The sequence below is a fragment of the Oncorhynchus mykiss genome, chromosome 27 (assembly GCF_013265735.2).
Source record: "Oncorhynchus mykiss isolate Arlee chromosome 27, USDA_OmykA_1.1, whole genome shotgun sequence".
NCBI lineage: Eukaryota > Metazoa > Chordata > Actinopteri > Salmoniformes > Salmonidae > Oncorhynchus > Oncorhynchus mykiss.
This window is the reverse complement of record NC_048591.1, coordinates 10,080,202-10,094,282: the sequence shown is the minus strand read 5'-3', so window position 1 is coordinate 10,094,282 and position 14,081 is coordinate 10,080,202. Positions and strand designations below refer to the sequence as shown.

The 14,081-nt window shown below is 42.3% G+C and overlaps 1 protein-coding gene across 3 annotated transcripts in view; it reads right to left on the bottom strand.

The window, feature by feature from the left end:
- usp2a (ubiquitin specific peptidase 2a) overlaps positions 1-14,081 on the bottom strand; it is a 41,625-nt gene that overhangs the window by 27,243 nt on the left and 301 nt on the right. For 2 of the 3 annotated variants that reach the window (XM_021587540.2, XM_021587542.2), the window contains exons 1-3: positions 12,981-13,091; positions 11,987-12,104; positions 2,401-3,197 (exon numbers count right to left, since the gene is read on the bottom strand). In XM_021587540.2, coding sequence (XP_021443215.1) covers positions 2,401-3,153 — 753 coding nt within the window. In that variant the 5' untranslated portion in view covers positions 3,154-3,197; positions 11,987-12,104; positions 12,981-13,091. Of the gene's footprint in view, positions 1-2,400; positions 3,198-11,986; positions 12,105-12,980; positions 13,092-14,081 lie in introns of those variants that run through there. The other variant, XM_021587541.2, reaches the window with a different exon arrangement.

Genomic DNA, 14,081 nt, shown 5'->3' with positions numbered 1-14,081 from the left:
ACATTGTGACTCAGCCAACAGGGATGCCTGACAGAACATTGTGACTCAGCCAACAGGGATGAGCTGACAGAACATTGTGACTCAGCCAACAGGGATGCCTGACAGTCAGGATGAAGATTCAGCGCAGATATTTATTTATGCTGACCTTTATTTAACCAGGAAAGACCCTTGCGGTTAGAAACCTCCTTTGGCAAGTTGATCTTCTAGAGTGGGGTGAACTTTCAGCCCATATCTCCTAAATCAAACCCACATACAGCGCAATCACAGTTATACATGACCCCCTAGCCCTTACTTCACCTGCTCTGGCTACTCTCCTGTCATAGTAAGGGGATTTATTGTATAAACTCCCTTCTCTAAACCGGTCCGGGTGGAACATTATGAGAATTAGGAAGGATAATTAAAATGACTTGATGAGAACATTCGAGCACAGGGCTCACGAAATCCTCTCGTGACATTAATTACAAAATCTGAACCTCTTGGTCCAATAGGCAACCCAGTTCCACTGTTCCAAGTCCAGGAGATTCATTCCCTCATTGATTGATAACTGTTAATTACGGAGACGATTCCATACAACCTTTGAGTGGCTTCAGTAAACAGGCTGACGGTTGTTTGCCACCATTTGTTTCACAACCAGCCAAGTCGATCTCTTTGACAAGGCTGTTTTGTTGTTGTTACTTTCGCAAACATCTATCACAAGCATCAGGCTCAGGCAGGCAAAGAGGCTGTTGATGTGCTGTAATGAAACTCTTCAGGATGCATCGAGGCTAACGCAAACATCTATCACAAGCATCAGGCTCAGGCAGGCAAAGAGGCTGTTGATGTGCTGTAATGAAACTCTTCAGGATGCATCGAGGCTAACGGTTGTCTGCTTGTGATAGATGTTTGCGAAAGTAACAACAACAAAACAGCCTTGTCAAAGAGACAGCTTGGCTGGTTGTGAAACAAATGTCCTCCTCCTTCTCCTTCCCACTTCTCCTTCCCACAGTGGTCAGCAATCAGGGCTAATCCCGTAACTGGGTTAATTCACACTCTGCTCTCTAAGGAGAGGGAGAGGAGGATAGCCACCTCCGCAGATGTCATTACTCTCCATGCGAGGCCTCCTGAGTACTTGAGGCGTCACTACAGACCCGGATTTGATCCCGGGCTGTGTCGCAGCCGTCCGCAACCGGGAGACCCATGAGACGGCGCACAATTGGCCCTGCGCCCGGGCCGCTACAGGAGTCGCTAGTGGGCGATGAGACAAGGATATCCCTGCCGGCCACACCCTCCCTAACCCGGACGACGCTAGGCCAAATGGGCCTCCCGGTCGCAGCCGGCTGCGACAGAGCCTGGGCTCGAACCCAGAGTCTCTGCAGCTAGCACTGCGATGCAGTGCCTTAGACCACTGCGCCACCCGGGAGGCCTATCCTGACTTTCAAGGCCTGAATTGCTTTGCCTTGCTTTTCTGGTTGGCTGGCAAGTTTCATCATCCAATTATTACAGATCTACGGGAGTGCAAGTCTCACCATGGCACGAACCGTGGCGATACGTTGGCACATAAGAATTATTAGAATATGGCAAATATTTGTAAATTATTGCATTCTATCCATGCTGGCTTTTGCGGTCTACCTGAGACATGATAGGGGGGATGTCATACAGGCTGTCGACAATTTATAAAATGCGCAATTTGCCTAAACGGGTCATTTTTTGTTGTTGGTATGACATCATTACATCCAGCTGTTTTTAACGACACACGATAGTTAAATAAATCTATTTTATCTAAAAAAAACAATTAAATCACTGGACAAGTTCATGGAAACATAGCTAGTGACACACAGACAGACACACAGCCTGTTTGTCTAGCCTGGTCCCACTGCCTTGCCAACCCCTATGGTCATTGTCACGTCAAACATGCAGGACCCATAGGAGTTGGCAATACAGCAAAAACAGATCTGGGACCAGGCTATAGCTACGGACTCACTGAGGAACTTCCTGATTCATCATCATAGAGAGAAATTGAATTTCTGAGGACCTTATGGGAGCTATGGCAACAGGAATGTTTACAATCTTACATATAGGGGCTTGGAGATTTTGTTAAGCATGTTCTTGTCTCTGTGAGATTAATTTCCTTTCTTATAGGAAATAGACCTAATATAGCTAGCTGACATAGATGCATTTTCTAATTCAATACTGTACGAATGAATGAATACTGTGACAATTGTGTAATGCCTATTTTATACTGTGTAGTGAGTGACAGTGTTCCCCAACACAGGATCTTAGTACTGTATAGTAACTGTGCAGAGCATCTGTACTGACCATGAGTGCCCCCACATGGTGTCAGTCTGCCATGTCAGTGGCCTGAGAGGCTAAATCTAAGATCACAGCAAAACAGTTGAGCAAACAGAAGAACACTGGTCTTACCAGGGAGTCCCTGGTGGGGGAGCTGGATCGTCCATTGCTGCTGCTGTCGCTCCTCTCATAGGAGGAGGTGAAGCGGCTACCACCACCGCTCTTTAGGCTGCTGCTGCTCAAGGCCTCCTGCGTGGCGCTGTGGGACAAGCCATAACTGGAGCTCTGCAGGCTGCTGTTGTAGGAGTCGGCCACATCGCTGGCCCTGCTCCGGTAACCCCTCAGGGCGCTGGAGGAGGAGCAGGAGGGGGACGTGGGCTCGGTGAGGCCCAGGGACGACAGGTCCCGCGTCAGGTCACTCTGGCTCGACGACCTCCGGCGGCTGAGAGAGATGCTGGAGGCCCCGGGCGACGAGGAGAGGTAGCTGGAGCGGCTGGGCGTGGTGGACGAGGAGTAGCTGCTGTAGCCAGTGTAACCGGAGCCGCCGCTCAGGCCCGACGAGCCATAGGTCTTCACCGGGGTGCGGCTCAGGCTCTCGCTTCGCCGGCTGCTGCTGCTCAGGAGGTCAGTGCGGGGGATGGGCCGGCCCCGGTCAAGCTCCGAGGAGGTGCTGTAGTTGCGGGCGCGGCTGGCGGCGCTGCTCAGGTAGCTGGAGGAGGAGTAGCCCGAGGAGGAGGCAGCGTTGCTCCTGTAGGAGGGCAGCCTGTCCCGGTCGGAGGTGTAGGAGCTGAGGGAGGAGGGCGTCAGGGAGGAGCCATAAGAGCTATAGGCACTGGTATAGGAGGAGCCGGTGTAACGCTTGGCGGTGGTGGAGACGCGAGACATGCTGGGTTCTCAGCCACGGGTGATGCAGTGGAAGACCGCATCGACTACAAGACAAGAGAAAGAACAGAAATCAGTTTGTTTCTATTTTCAGACTGTGAGCGGGAAAAACTTCATTTCCAAAAATGAAAACTTATTTAGCAACATTTGAATCTTTATAACCACCAAATTTAATTGTATATTTTATATCATATCGGTTCCATCTTAGTTTTTATGGGTTAGTCTTGTCTGATCCCGAGAGAGGTAGGATGCCAAAGGTCACTAGGGCATCATCCAACTCTTAACATACGGGTGCACTATTTATCAACGGGCTGAATACACTATACCATGGCTCATTGCTCGAGCCTGAGGTTTTACTCGTGTACAGGATACAGATATTTGACAAGCAACGTTATGTGACCCTCATTGGAACACATTACACAATATCAACTGTGTCATCAGTATTCATCCTGAAGTAGAACCCTGAAACACTGTTTACGCAACCAACTGGAACGTCATGCTTGATAATGTGATGTACTGTCGTATCGATGGGTTGCACAACATTGTTGCCGGCTGAACGCGCCCCCTGGGAATCCTGTAATGGGAGAAGCACCTAAGCGAAGCACCCGAATGTTTCTGGTGGCACAGTCTGTTCCTGAGGAGAGACAGGCAGTGCAGCGTCTGAATAAATAAAAGTATCTGGTGTTGTCGATCCGTGTTGGGTTCAGTGGGGGAGGCTTCTCTCTCTTTCATATATATATATATATATATATATATATATATATATATATATATATATATATATATATATATATATATATATATATATATATATATATATATATATATATATATATATATATCAATAATTCAGCATATGGATCTGGAATAGGCAGAGCACTGGAGCCAGGCCAAGACATACAGCTTTGTGCCGCTAGCTAGACCCAGCCGGAATACTACTGCTAGGTTAGCTTAGCTAGGCCATGCCCAACCGAACCTTGCTTAGGTTCTTACCAAAACCCCACTGTGGGTACAAGAGGTCTCTGCTTATGCACCCTACCATTTCGCCTATATCCTGCGCAAAGATGGCTGGACTGTAAAGGTACACAGCTGATAAACATGGGCCAGTATCTCAAGTCAATATACTGTAGTCTGCATCACTATTGTTTTGTCCCCCCCCCCCCCCCCTAAATAAAACAGCAGTACTATAACACCCCTAGGTCCTAGAGTACGCAGACATAATGTAGCTTGTTTGTGATTCCCTGTTTTCGCTGGGATGAATGTTTTCAAGTCAACCTCTCTTAGTGTGTTGTTTAAATAGGCAGAGAACAGGTGATAACAAACATCGAACACTACCTCCATCACACTACCAAACAACAGCGACAGTGCCAGTTTGCACTACAAGGCAAACCTGGCCATGTCTATCTAAATGTACAAACCCGAGAGAGTGCTTGTACTTGTAATCCCTGACTCCTACTCCCACCCATTCCTAATTGCCCTCATTATAAACATACACATCGTTTAGGCTGCTGCAGGTGTCTCGTCCCAAAAAATGAGGGCCTTGACTGAGACAAGTTCAGGCTAGCCTGGCGGCGTCACTTCAAATGGGAAAACGCAAACAACATCCATGGGGAATACAGCCTAAATGGACATGGGATTTGTAAGATGGCGGTAGCACAGCACTATTATGTTATTCATTTCTCAAACCAAAAACACACAAATATGCTAGTTGCCCTGCGTTTCAGCCTCCCCAAAGGCTCTGTTAAACGGGGGTTTCCATGACTACATGGCAACAAGCACCATTTGACTGCCACACAATCTCAGTGTCAAAACAGGAAAGCAGGTGTTGCACTGATCCCATTGACTTCCTGATTCCCTTACCCTGCAGAAATACAAAGCTATAGCTATAGCCTAGGGTCCAGTAGATGGGAGTCTACTTGAGCATACAGAAAGGGCAGATAGATTGAAAAGACTTATAGGCCTAATCCAAGTTTATTGCCGAAGAGGATATATTTCTGTTACCATCTTTACCTGTAAAATCCAGTAATTCCCAAGCAGGTGTAGGCTATATAATTGAATAGGGCCTAAACTCTGAAACCTCACAATGAGCCACTCTTTCCCACAGTCTGTCCATTCCTACTTCTCCCACTTATCACAGTGTAACTGTGTACTTTTGATCTCTCAGAGAGAATGCCTAGCGTGTGCAAAGCTGTCATCAAGGCAAAGGACGGCTACTCAATCATCTTTTTTGGTTACTACTTGATTCCATATGTGTTATTTCATAGTTTTGATGTCTTCACTATGATTCGACAAATGTAGGAAATAGTAAAAATAAAGAAAAACCCTTGAATGAGTAGGTGTGTCCAGATGTTTGAATGAATATATATATATATATATATATATATATATACACATACATACACACACAGTGGGGCAAAAAAGTATTTAGTCAGCCAACAATTGTGCAAGTTCCCCCACTTAAAAAGATGATAGAGGCCTATAATTTTCATCATAGGTACACTTCAACTATGACAGACAAAATGAGAAAAAAAATCCAGAAAATCACATTGTAGGATTTTTAATGAATTTATTTGCAAATTATAGTGGAAAATAAGTATTTGGTCACCTACAAACAAGCAAGATTTCTGGCTCTCACAGACCTGTAACTTCTTCTTTAAGAGGCTCCCCTGTCCTCCACTCGTTACCTGTATTAATGGCACCTGTTTGAACTTGTTGTCAGTATAAAAGACACCTGTCCACAACCTCAAACAGTTACACTCCAAACTCCACTATGGCCAAGTCCAAAGAGCTGTCAAAGGACACCAGAAACAAAATTGTAGACCTGCACCAGGCTGGGAAGACTGAATCTGCAATAGGTAAGCAGCTTGGTTTGAAGAAATCAACTGTGGGAGCAATTATTAGGAAATGGAAGACATACAAGACCACTGATAATCTCCCTCGATCTGGGGATCCACGCAAGATCTCACCCCGTGGGGGTCAAAATGGTCACAAGAACGGTGAGCAAAAATCCCAGAACCACACGGGGGGACCTAGTGAATGACCTGCAGAGAGCTGGGACCAAAGTAACAAAGCCTACCATCAGGAACACACTACGCCGCCAGGGACTCAAATCCTGCAGTGCCAGACGTGTCCCCCTGCTTAAGCCAGTACATGTCCAGGCCCGTCTGAAGTTTGCTAGAGAGAATTTGGATGATCCAGAAGAAGATTGGGAGAATGTCAGATGAAACCAAAATATAACTTTTTGGTAAAAACTCAACTCGTCGTGTTTGGAGGACAAAGAATGCTGAGTTGCATCCAAAAAACACCATACCTACTGTGAAGCATGGGGGTGGAAACATCATGCTTTGGGGCTGTTTTTCTGCAAAGGGACCAGGACGACTGATCCGTGTAAAGGAAAGAATGAATGGGGCCATGTATTGTGAGATTTTGAGTGAAAACCTCCTTCCATCAGCAAGGGCATTGAAGATGAAACGTGGCTGGGTCTTTCAGCATGACAATGATCCCAAACACACCGCCCGGGCAATGAAGGAGTGGCTTCGTAAGAAGCATTTCAATGTCCTGGAGTGGCCTAGCCTGTCTCCAGATCTCAACCCCATAGAAAATCTTTGGAGGGAGTTGAAAGTCCGTGTTGCCCAGCAACAGCCCCAAAACATCACTGAGGAGATCTGCATGGAGGAATGGGCCAAAATACCAGCAACAGTGTGTGGAAACCTTGTGAAGACTTACAGAAAACTTTTGACCTCTGTCATTGCCAACAAAGGGTATATAACAAAGTATTGAGATAAACTTTTGTTATTGACCAAATACTTATTTTCCACCATAATTTGCAAATAAATTCATTAAAAATCCTACAATGTTATTTTCTGGATTTTTTTTCTCATTTTGTCTGTCATAGTTGAAGTGTACCTATGATGAAAATTACAGACCTCTCATCTTTTTAAGTGGGAGAACTTGCACAATTGGTGGCTGACTAAATACTTTTTTGCCCCACTGTATATATATATATATTTGGTCATCTTACAAAACCAAATGCTATTGGGAATACTGTTGGAAATCAGAGCACGTAATGTACCCTGTTGCCTGGATCTTAGGGGGGAGCTATATTTACCCTGAAATGTGAGCAGATAAGAGACTAGCGTCTGTGAGGTGCCTCACTGACGCCAAAGCCCTAACTCGGCCCACCGTCAATCGCAGCAAACTGTCCATGCCAACTTAGTCTACATCACAACTCTATGCACAAAAAAAATTAAAAAATGGATTCAACGTACAATTGTAAGGCAACCAGCTGCAATAGGATTGTGAGTTTGCTCAACATGTGGGCATTTAGCTGAACCAGCATACATTCTGAATTTGAAGTGTATGTTCACTCAATTTTTTATTTTGGGTTGAGCAAACATACAATTCAGCTTGAGAATTTATTCTACCATATTTGCATATTTCCCAGTGTAAAATTAAATTCTTTATGACAATACAATACAAATATCAAATTTGAGAAAAGTTAACAAGTGCTGTTTATCTCATTTCAACCAGCGTTGTAAACATTGAAATTAGGGTAAAACTTCAACTTAAATACATTGACTTAACATGTTGCTACATCAATATAATTTCAACATAATCACCAGAACTATGTATACGTTGAAATTTCTTTGACAAATCTTTTTCATCCTATATTCAATTGATTGGTTGAAACGATGTTGAATTTAATATTTGATTAGACATATTTCATGTGACCTTTTTCTCAGCATTGATAGTAAAATGGTTTGTTTGAATCCACATCATTGTTTCAATGTCACGCTATAGCAACCTAAATAAAGATTGAAATAAAACGTGAAGCCGCAGTCCAACATCTACTGGTATATATGAGGGGTGATGCATTTCAGTGAGAACTAGTCTACCATCCAGATGCTCAGCTGAGCTATCATGCCAACACATTTAGACATTGATCAGCTTCCATACTCATTTACGTAGACTACCTAAATAACATTGAAAAGTTGAAAGGTTACTCCTACAGGACACCCAGAGATTACTATAATTCCCAACTACAAAAGACTAGTGCTTCCCCCCCACCCCCCTCAAAGTAAGAAAAGCTATTCAAGAATGAGCTACATTTAAAAACAAAATGCACTCAACAACACATTGGGATCTAAAATCCATGATATAGTGATACCGGATCATTCCCCTGTATCATGCTTAATTACACCAACAGAAAATACGCTTAGTGACAGAATATGGAGAATGAACAGAGCGCACCTTCAAGACCCGAAATGTATTAAATACATAAACAAAAAAAATAAAGACCTTTACCATTACAAATGTAGACATAGAGGACAGAGAATAGCCAACACGAGTTGGGAGGCTTTAAAGCCGTGCATTAGGGGAATGATAATCTCTTACTCGGCAAAAGTTAAATCTGAGTTAGAAATCACTATCTTAAAAAAATACCATTAAAAAAATCTTTACATGGTAAAGAAAATACAATTTCTGAACTTAAGCAGGCTTATGATCTTTTACTTTTGAAGAGAGCCCACAACTCAAATAAAGCACACCATTTAATGGCAAACAAACCTGGTAAACACCTCGCAGCCCTCACAAAACGAATACACGGCAAACCAGTTATCATTTTGAAAGATAAGGATACAAATGCTTTAATTAGAAAAAAACAACACTATTAATAACAATTTGAAAAGCTTCTTTGAAAATCTATATCAATCAGAATGGAATAACAGTTGAACTGATCCTCCTTAGACTCGATAACCATGAAGCAACTTTCAGCAGATAAAAAAAGAATCACAAAAAATTGAAATCACCCCCCCCACCCCAAAAAAATGACACTGTAAAAGTGTATTATCAATATCATACATTTGGTATCCTATTTATAGGGCTAATGGTAACTAGTTCTAAACTTCCAAAAATCCAATCAGCCATGGATGAATGAAAGTACCTAGCTACATGTTGAAATCATGGTGTCCTTTGTTGGGCAGATCAGATGTTAATGTAGCCTACATCAACCCAACCTCACCCCAAATTTACTTTCACATACAGCTTGTGTAAGAATTAGTGCTTAACTGACTTGCCTAGTTAAATAAAGGTCACATGTAAGAAAAGTTAGTTACTTTCAACGCTATTTAGGTAGTCAATGCAAATGAGTATGGAAGCTGATCAATGTATAATTGTGTTGACGTCATAGCTCAGCTGACAATAGCGCCGCTTATTCCAAAAGCCAAGCAGGGTACATAGAGGTCGGCATCTGGATGGTGAACAAGTTCACACTGAAGTGCAATACCCCTCATATACCAGTAGGAGTCCCTGTTCAGGAAGAAATCGTTGGACTGTGTCTTCACATTTTATTTCAATGTAAGTCTTCATTTGATAATTTAGTTGATTCAAACATACCATTTGACTATCAACATTGAAACAAGGTAAAATAAAATATGTCTAATCTAATCTAAAATTCAACATAATCTCAACCACCCAATATACACTGAGCGTACAAAACAGTATGAACACCTGCTCTTTCCATGAAATAGACTGACCAGGTGAAAGCTATGATCCTTTATTGATGTCAATTGTGAAATCCACTTCAATCTGTGTAGCTGAAGGGGAGGAGACAGGTTAAAGAAGGATTTTTAAGCCTTGAGACAATTGAGACATCGACTGTGTATCTGTGCCATTCCGAGTGTGAATGGAAAAGACAAAAGATTTAAGTGCCTTTGAACGGGGTATGGTAGTAGGTACCAGACGCATCAGTTTGTGTCAAGAACTGCAACGCTGCTGGGTGTTTCACACTCAACAGTTTCCAGTGTGTATCAAGAATGGTCCACTACCCAAAGGACATCCAACCATTTTGACACAACTGTGGGAAACATTGGAGTTAACATGGGCGAGCAATCCTGTGGAACGCTTTCGACACCTTGTCGGGTCCATTGCAACTCAATATTAGGAAGGTGTTCTTAATGTTTTGTACACTCAGTGTACTATATATTGAATACAAGGATGAAAAATATATTTTAGGTTTCTATGTGAAATTTTCAACACAATTTCAATGTATACATAGTTCTGATAATTACGTTGAAATTATATTGATGCAACAACCGGTTAGTCAGGTTAAGTCAATATATTTAAATGTAAGTTTTACCCTAATATCAATGTTTACAACGCTGGTTGAAATGAGATGAAAACAGTACAGTAGTTATTCAAAAATGTTCATATCCAATGTATTTTCTATGTTGATTCCATGTCACAATACATTGACCAATTACATTGAAACAACATTGCTTCAACCCATGTTTGCCCAGTGGCAACTTAATGCAGTGGTCTGGAACTTCTGTTTTACATGCCACATGTCACATTATTATTGAAGCTTTTAATCGCCCGCAACCTGCATTGAGAATGACTGCCAGGGTAGGGTAAACTGATTATTGAGACTCCCTAAATCATATAAACTCGAACAGTAACAAAAAAGTCAAATTCCTAACAGATTGGATAAGTTTATAAAAATGTATGTTATTTATGTTTGTGTTGCATAAGATTACTAAACCAATCAATGTAGACACAAACATACAGGTATTGAAATAAACAACTCTTAAAATCAACCCGCAATAGAGCATGATGGGAAATATGACAATGACGGACGTGGTTTTGAGCAAACATACATTTGTAATTTTACTCAACAAGCTTGTTCAAATTCAGCTCACTTCAAGCTGAGTTTGTTGATTCAACGTACAATCGTTAGGAAACCAGCGGCAATAGGGTTGTGAGTTTGCTAAACATTTGGGCATATAATCTAGCTGAAACAACATACCTTCCAAAGGCAAACATGAATTTGTAATTCGCCTCAACACATTTTTTTTTTTTAGATATTCAGCTCCCGTGAGCAAAGTTTGTTGAGTGAACAAACGTTCACACATTAGCTCAATTTCTTGTCCTTCTGAAGTGCACCCAACTCACCGAATAACGCTGATTATGCAATTGGTTAAATGAGCTTTTTTTTTACAGTCTACCATACACTAAGAATTAGACTCTGATATCATCCGGTCAGCTGAGAGATAGGCCTACTCAGTTAAAGCACAATTAACAACAACCCCTTTCTTCTGTTTCGTAACTCTGATGAGAGCACTAGCTCAAAGTAACCTCAGAAAGGGCAGAATGTGTGCGTGATTGACGCTCCCAATGTCTGCTGTAAGTGACTTCGTTCCTTATTCGCTGTCCTAAAGATTAGCTCAATTAGACATCATTACTATTTTAAACACCATCAATTCGTGCTCTGTGCCACTGTGTGAAATGTTGTTCTGTACTGAATACTTATAGGAAAAGGGTCAAATCAAACGTTGTGTCTCTTTTTTTAAAAAGAGGCAATCAGCAGTAGAAACAATAACAAAGCGTCTTCCTCGCCCCTGTTTCGTCAAAAAGCTGAGAAGTGGGGTTGGATGTAACCACTCTCAAAAAACACTCTCAAATATAGTTTTAACCGTGTTTTGAGGCTGCAGTATAAACGGTTTGTTTACATTTACTTTGTTTACAAAACAAGCTTATATTTTGGGTCCTGATGGGGCACGACAGTTGAGCTGACCTCGTGAGGCATTTCTAAGTTATATTCTTCAAGAATCAATGGGTACATAGCGTTCATTTAGAAGTCCACAAATGGATGTAGCAACTGCTGATTGCCCGTTTAAGCCTCGTGTCTGTGTGAGAGTCGGAGCCACTGCATATCTTTGAACATGTTTTTCACTCCCAAAGTACCATCAGTCCTTGAGAAAGTGCTTGCCTCTCATCGTGTTTGTGAGATGCACGCTGTGCGTGCGCGCGTGTGCACGTGTGTTTATTCAGTTATGATCACCTGCTGTGTATAGGGCGGTGTCTCTCAGTCCACGCAGGCAGCGATGGAGTGGAGCCCGCTCATCCTAATGTATTTCACAGACCCATTCACAGTCACAGGGACCTCTCACTGATCAGACCTGTGGGGAGACAGAGACACATCAAATGACAGACACACAGCCATGCGGATATTACCCGGGCAAAAAAAATGACTACGGTAATGGATTTGCAGTCTCGCTAACATGGACTTTGTTGGATACCACTGCCATGAGGCTAGCAGATCGATGTTGAGCCATTAGAACATACATTTTCTAACATTACTGGTTTGATCATGTCCAATTATTCCTCTTCAATTTACACAGAATTCAAGGAATTGCATTAAAACAACACCGCTTTATGGGAGGAGCAAAACATCCCATAACAAAACAATCTACCGGTAGCCTACAGTAGCCTAGGCTACACCTCATGCCTCCTCATCAACTGCATCACTTGACAGGCACAGAAATAGGTCCAAGTGATCATTCACTACAGGTCTCCAGTCAGCAAGTTGTATTTTAGGTTCATCTATAAAAAAAAATGTAAAAAGCATAACGACTGTAGACTATTCTTCAGTGCTTGTTGTCAAATCCACAAAAAAATTATCTGTTTCGGAAATACTGTACTTGTTGAGTATCTTAATAATCCAGCGCTTGCGTCCCAATATGGTCCAAACACACCATACCAACAGACCTGCGTCCCCACAACCCTGGCACAACCAATGAAGTTCAACGAATAGGCCTAGCACAGCCAACAGACAATTACCAATGAATAAATAGGTCTCAAGATGATTTTCTGAGAAACGTTATACCTTGTCTCTTTAACAAAACAAAATATGGATAAGCAAAATGAAGACAAACAAAAGTAAGTAAGCCTAGGCTTCAAACAACCAACACCACACACAATGATTGTCAGTTAAAATAACAGAAAGGTACCCCTTGTAAAAGGGAAACAATGTGTCAATTGGTGGAGAGGCTCACCAGTGGCGTATCAAGCGGACAGCCAGAGTAGGGTGCTGTATAGGAGGCTGTAGCCTCTGAGTGAAAGGAGCCAGGGAGGGATTGTATGAGCACAGCGATCCAGAATGCCAGAGATCAAGTTACAGAGATGGTAAATATAGCAGTTGCCTATGACCTCCACAGGTCACTCAACACTCACGTCAAGTTTTTTTTTTTATAGGCCATGAATAGGCCATGCAATGTAGGCCAGCAGCAACCACTGGGATGTGCTCTCTCTCTGTTATCTAAAGGTGTTTTCATTGTAAACCTACAAGGAATGGTAGTCAGTGAAATGTCCCCATAAATGTCATCCAAAAGTAGAAAAAGACTAATGAAAATATAGTTTATATCTACTAACCATGGCTAGTTTTATATTAAAAATATAAATTATACTTATATTATAATGGGTGTATGACACCATTTGGATACAAACAGGCAGCTTTTGTCATAATTTGTGTTAGGCCTATTTTTAAAATGGGGGTAGTTCACCTGCAATATTACATAGTCTGGTTTGAAATGCATATCACATAATGGATAGTTGAAAGTGATGAAAACTGAAACCCTGAGCTGACAGCTACTTCGAGTGCAGGGATGGGAGTGGGTGTACGGGGGCGAGGAAGCAGTGACATTACAGCCAGCTACTGTCAGCGCCAAATTCAATGAGAGCAAGCCTCTATGACACCGAACTACAAAGTCAGCCAGAAGTTGTTTTAAGCTTCTATAGCAATTCATGAATGATCTCGATTCATGGTTGTGCATTTGCAGTGGATGAAGGACTAACGGTTAATACACTAGGAGCTAGCAGCTCCCCAAAATGATATACTGCAGCAGTTGGTTGGAACCTCGCACCACACCCATGGCAGGCAAGTTGGCTAGCTAGGCTAACTTGTTAGCAGAGCGTGCACGCGAACTAGTCAGAGCGCGGCCGTGTATTAAAAAAAAAGGGGGGGGGGGGGGCAGAGTTTTTTTTTTTTTATAGCTAAGCACCTGAATGTGACTCAAGACCACCGGTTTTTAGCTTAGATGCATTCATATTAAGAGATGAAGCATACACATATGAAGCATACACATTTTAGATAAACT